The sequence below is a fragment of the Triticum urartu genome, chromosome 7 (assembly GCF_003073215.2).
Source record: "Triticum urartu cultivar G1812 chromosome 7, Tu2.1, whole genome shotgun sequence".
NCBI lineage: Eukaryota > Viridiplantae > Streptophyta > Magnoliopsida > Poales > Poaceae > Triticum > Triticum urartu.
The window spans coordinates 685910083-685916224 of NC_053028.1; the positions used below are offsets into that span (position 1 = coordinate 685910083).

The 6142-nt window shown below is 43.5% G+C and overlaps 1 protein-coding gene across 1 annotated transcript; it reads left to right on the plus strand.

The window, feature by feature from the left end:
- The first annotated feature begins 674 nt into the window (after positions 1–674).
- Positions 675–4262, plus strand: LOC125523745. The gene is made up of 2 exons (XM_048688808.1): positions 675–3713; positions 3832–4262. The coding sequence occupies exon 1, from the start codon at positions 786–788 to the stop codon at positions 2571–2573; it is 1788 nt and encodes a 595-aa protein (XP_048544765.1). The 5' UTR covers positions 675–785; the 3' UTR covers positions 2574–3713; positions 3832–4262.
- Positions 4263–6142: the final 1880 nt, after the last annotated feature.

The following is a 6142-nucleotide window of genomic DNA, read 5'->3' on the forward strand; positions in this document are numbered from 1 at the left end:
TAGATCGGGTGTCGCGCCCTCGGGGAGAGGAGATTAATCTCCCTGGGGTGGGTGCGTTGCGGAAGTGATTGAAGGTCCTAGGATCGGCATCGTGGGACAAACCGCTCTGATACCATCTAGAAAAATTATAGGATGGATGAATATTGTATTTTCTATTGTTCTGATCCTTGCAGGGGTATATATAGAGTACAACATAGAAAAGTCTTGGAGTACAAGGCAAGATATTACGTGTTTAAGCTAAGTCTATCTCTATCTCTCCTTATCTCTACATTTATACTTCTACAGGAGGGAGTACTAATAGCATGTTTGGTTCAGGGGAATTAGAGATGGGGAATGAGAGTTGAGGGGTGATGAGATTAAAAGTCCACTTTTTGTTTAGAGGGAATGGAAGTTTAAGTGTGAAGGGAAATGTGAGTTGAGGAAGCCAATTCCCACCCATTTCTTCCAAAGGGGTACCCTGTTAATCTGTGGGCAGAGTTTTATCCCACACTAATTCCATCATATACCAAACAAGGGATGGGAGTAAAACTCTACAATGTCTAATCCCTCCACAAACACCCTTGTGGAAACTCCGATTCCCCTGCCCGAGTGGTTACCAAACAGGCTCTAATTGAAATTATAGTACCAATATATGCATTGTGTTAATCATATATAATAGCATTTAACTACTACAGGTTGTAAAGGACTTTGATGACGCTGTCAAACAATTGGTTGATCTTTTGCACAACAACGGTACTGCTGAAGGCAAACCTGAAGTATTCACCAGTTATGGCTGGGGCAAGGGTATGGGAGCATCTGGCGTCCTCAGAGCTACAGCCAAACTCGTAAACTCCATGATATGTGATGATTTCAACAAGTTAAAGCATTTTGACAGAGTTGTCTACGTGGGCTGCTCACAGTGTATAAACAAAAGGACCATGCAGAGGGCAATTGCAGAGAAGTTGAACCTCCACCATGAAATGCCCATATTTGATAAGCAGGATGAAGATGATGATTTCAGAGGGGTACACAACAGCAATAGAAAAGAGGTGTCTGGGATCGGAAGTTTGATTAATAATTCTATAAGAGATGAAAGATTTTTGATGATTATTGATTATGGAGGAGTTGAAGATATTGATCTGATAGAATGTGGCATTCCTATTTTCGGTAAAGGTATATTATTATGGACCAATTGTGGAAGATTTCTGGTCAACATGAGAGAAAGCAAGTTGATGTCCCCTTCTGCTAGTAATGATATTTTTATCAGTCTCTATCAGAATGAAGGCATAAAACAAATACATAATATACTGCACGAAGAAGCTGTCGGAGTGATTGGTGACACTTGTATGGATGGCATCAACCCAGAAATAGTTTTGGATTGCTTCCTGTACTCATTCTTCTTGACAGCACAGCTACCTAAAAACTCTATCGGTGTTGACTATGGTTGGGCTACTCATGCTTGCAACTACTGGATATGTGATGGAATCCTTGAGGATAGAGCATGGGAGATCGGTAATGCATTGTATGGAGTGATAACGCAATTTGGCTATTATTCAGAAAAATCAAGTGGCTATTTTTCAGATGAAACAAGATGTATGGCTTTGGCATCAGATTTTTATGGACAAAAAAAATCTTATGAAGGTTGGTATTCAGTGACCTTTAACAAACTAACAGCAGATGATATCTCTTATGTTCCTGGAAGTGCATCATCATATTTCCTAACTTGCCAGGGGGATGATCCAGTATATGTACATAATGATTTGTTTCAACTGGCCAGCAGCAACCTCCGTGTGTTAAAACTCTGCAATTGTTGCTTTGATTTTGCATCCCCTCCTTTTCAGTGCTGCCACAACCTAAGATTCCTTTGGCTTGACCATTGTGCAAACACAGGGAAGGAGCAAAGTGGAGGGCCAAGTTTTCCAAACCTGTTGGTGTTTGATTTACGTTTCACAGATTTTGTTTTGTTGCCTCAGATGATTGAACTGATGATCAATCTCAGAGAGCTGAATACAAAGGGAGTCTTATGGAAGGCTATAAGTCATGCATGGAAGAAGCTACAGAAGCTTCATAAGCTCCGGTTGACCGAATCTTCAGATGTGGTTATGGTGGACAATTGTTATTCTGTGGATATGATGAATCTGGAGCTCCTTGACTTATCTGGCAACACTCACATGGAATCATTGCCGACATTGTCGTCTGCAAAAAGTCTGAAGATGCTTGTTATTGATGGTTGTTCTAGCTTGAAGCATGTTGGACTGGAAGGAGCTCCTCCACTGCTTGAAAGTTTTAGCTTCGATGGTTATGGCCCAGCAGAGAATTGGACACATTCCATACACCTGCCACAAAAGGAATTGCGCCTCAAGTCTCCTTTAGCTCCTGTTGAAATAGTCAAGGTGACAAAGATCTCCCTACACGGTTGTGGTCAATTGCATAACATATTCCTTCGTGGACTGCCAAATCTGGAGGAACTGGACCTCTCTGGTACAGCCATTAAAATAATTGACCTCCATGCAATGGATGTCCCGAAACTCAAGAAGCTATTCCTACTGGGCTGTGTGGGGCTCCGTAGCCTTAATATGGCAAGGATCACCTAGACTGGAAGTTCTACATGTGGACACTCAAGGGACTAAAAGATCAGTGGTTTACTGTGGAGAACAGGGATTCTTTGGCTTTCAAGCACATATTGTTTTTACGGATGGAAGGTTCATTTGGTCATTCTCAGAGGGGCTCAATAGCCGATCACAAAATTCTGTCTCCAAGGTGTACCTCCTTATCTCTTGTATGAGCCGTAGCCAAGCGAACATCACCAAAAGTATCAAGGAGATTGGATCTACCCGGCAGGGTTTGGTATCAACAAGGCCATTTTTACCATATAGTGATACTACTCTTGCTAAAGATGTAGCATGCCCTTCTTTGGTGTGGAACTGTCGACCGCTTCAAACTTTGAATGTACATGTCGAGATTGGTGAAGGAAGCTATAATTTAGAGAGGATGCAACATGAAGGGGGTTTCCAAGATTTCACAGGAACTGTCGAATCGTTGCATGTGCATGACAATTCCTCCATCACTGCTATCCCTCCAACGAATTTTTGGTTGTGGACAAAACTAAAATGGTGTCATGTTGAGAGGTGTTCCAAGCTACACTCTCTGTTTCGTTATAGGTATGGAGATGCCAGGTTTGCAAGTATAAGGACATTTTCAGCTTCTGATCTTCTGTTGGCCTATTGCATATGGGGTAGAGGCATTAATTCTCGGGATAGTACTCGTTGTTTCCAACAACTATAGCACATATACATATACCATTGCCCCAGGCTGGTGTTCGTCCTCCCCATTTCCTTCACTTTGCCTAACTTGGAGACCCTCCAGATCGCATACTGCAGTAACCTCCAACATGTTTTCCCATTGGACGACAAGTATCCTGAGAGCATAGCATCTGGTGTCACATTTAAGAACCTGAAGGACATCAAGCTACACCATCTTCACAAGCTGGAGCAGACATGTGAGGCCAGACTGACTACACCAGCGTTGCAGATGGTCGGCATCAGGGACTGCTGGGCTCTCAGGCGTCTTCCTGCTGTAGCATGTGAAGGTCCTAAGCCGCTGGTGGACTGCAAGAAGGACTTGTGGGACAACCTCGAGTGGGATGGCCTGGATGCCGGACATCACCCGTCGCTCTTCAAAACACACCACTCGGCCTACTACAAGAAGACCCTCCTGAGGGCCTCCTATCTAAGGTTTGTCGCACATTGGTTTCTTGTATGCGATACACATGTGGATAAATAATGTTTTTTCTACGTCAAATGTTCACTAGTGAGTAGTAATATATCTGCTTTTTTGTTCTCCGTTTCTTAGGTAATTAATCTGTTGTTGCGCTACTCCGATGTGTGTTCCTCCATGGCGCAAGGAGGTTGTGGCTTACGCGAAGCATCAATTTATTGCTGCTAAAAGTCCTCATCTCACGGCTCTCGGGTGTTTCTCCAGTTGCATGTGCGTTTTTCAAATAAGTGTGTTTGTGCCGCCGCCGCCTCTGCTGCTTGCACGGCAAATAAATGGTGTGTTTCCTTCTCACCGAGCTGTCTTCATCTTCGTATATGCTGGATTGGGTTGGTGTCTTGTGTTACTACTTGGAGTAGTGTTGGCTTTCCATGGATTGGGTGTGGCATTCACAACCCAGCTGGTTTGTCTTGGTTTGATGACACTGTTTGTAATAAGAGTGTGTGTGCGCATCGGTGCGCGTCAACCCAATGCGTGTGGCATGTGAGTGTGTGACAGATGAACCTTAAATTCAGCTCGGTTTGATGTATGTTTTGTTGATCAAACAACATATCTTATACTATTGTGATGAGTTGTTGTGTGGTTTGCATCAGTTCTGATTGTTGGTTGTTGTCCACTATAGTATGTTGAGCAAGCATCCTATCACTATAGGACGAAGTTGAGCTCCTCCACCCGCTTTTGTCAGCCTTTTCTAAGCATCTGACCAACCTTGGCTTGATGCCACCAAGGATTTGGCACATTCGAACAATCCATTAGTCTGCGGGTGGTACATGAAAGTGTAGTCCAGTTTAATATTGTGTTCAATGCACCAGTCCTGGACCATGCCCGAGGTGGCATTGGACCCATTATCCGTGATGATGCTGCGGGGCAATGTGTAACGGTGAATTAGACCGGACAGGAATTTGATAACTGGCTCGGCAACATGCGTGGCAACCGGCTCAGCCTCGATCCATATTGTAAACTTGTCAACAATGACGAGCAGGTACTTATTACTAGATTCATCCTTATGAAGTGTTCTGGCCATGTTCAGCCCCCAGGTGCGAATGGCCAACTTATCGGAATTGTCTTGAGAGCCATCGCCGATAAGTGGTTGGCTTTAGCGAATAGCTGACAACTGACGCACTTGTTGACCAAATCAACATCGTCTCCCCAAATCGTGGGCCAATAAAAGTCCATACGGTAAACCTTGCTCACCAGGGTTCGAGGAGCCCGATGGTGACCGCAACTTCTGGCATGGATATCGTGTAAGATTTGTCATACCTCCTCGGGAGAAATACAACGCCGGAAGATTCAAGTGACGCTGCGCTTGTACAACTCTCCCTCATGCACCGCGTAAGCGGCAGCACGTCAGATATTCTGGCGTGACTTCGCATGGTCCTTGGAAAATTCCTTGCGTAGCAGGTAGGCGAGGGTGGGTTTGGTCCATGAGGTGATGACCGCCATGATCTCATGAACCGAGAAGGTGACCTCAACTTCCGAGCCCGAGGTCACGTCCTCTTACCAATTGAGGTTTCGCACAACTTTTTGACTAGGCCTTCAGAAAGGTATGCTTCTGTAGAAAAATTTAACACAGAAAGAGGATAGTACATATGGAATACCCCTTTCAAGGAAAAGCTAGGGGTGAACGTTTTTGGGTTTACCAAACAAGGGATTCATCAAATCACGTTAATAATGGTCGAAACAACTTATACTTTTGCATGTGATCCTAATGAGGGTAAACTAGGGGGATGAAGAGTAAAAGGCAATACCACAACTTTAAAGTGACAAACTGACGGTAATTAATTAGAGAGATCGGGAAATTTGAGCATCGAAAGGGCTATGAAAACTAGCCTAGAGAGAATGGGTGAGTAAGAGGGGAAAGAAATAAAATGCAATAAGTAAATATAAATACAATGCAAAATATTAGAAAGTCATTTTTGCTTTAAAAATAGGTTTACAAAAGCCGAGTATCATCTCAAAGGCACTAGGCTTAGATTTGGCGGGAGAGGATTTGGGCCACCTGGGTGCTCCACCCCCTATATCTATACCTTTTTATTTTTTTTATTAATAAAGTAAGGTGTGTTTCGTCAATTTTTTCATCTGTTCACCGCCGAAAAGAAACGTTTTCTATGTGAGGTGGTACTAAATTCTTATGCGTTCGTCTGCTAGAAAAAAAGGATTTCCAGAATTTCATACGTGGGCCGCGTGCTGTGGCCCGGCGAAGCCAGCAGATTTATGTTTCTGCCCACGCGGCTGGGAAAATTATATTTTCTGCACAAGGCGACAAATAGTCGGAGCTTCGCACATGACAACAAATAATTAGCTGGACCATTTTTCTTTGTTTCCGTGTTTTACTTCTATTTTTATTCTTCTTCCCCCTATTATTTTTTCCCTTCCAAGTTTATTTTTC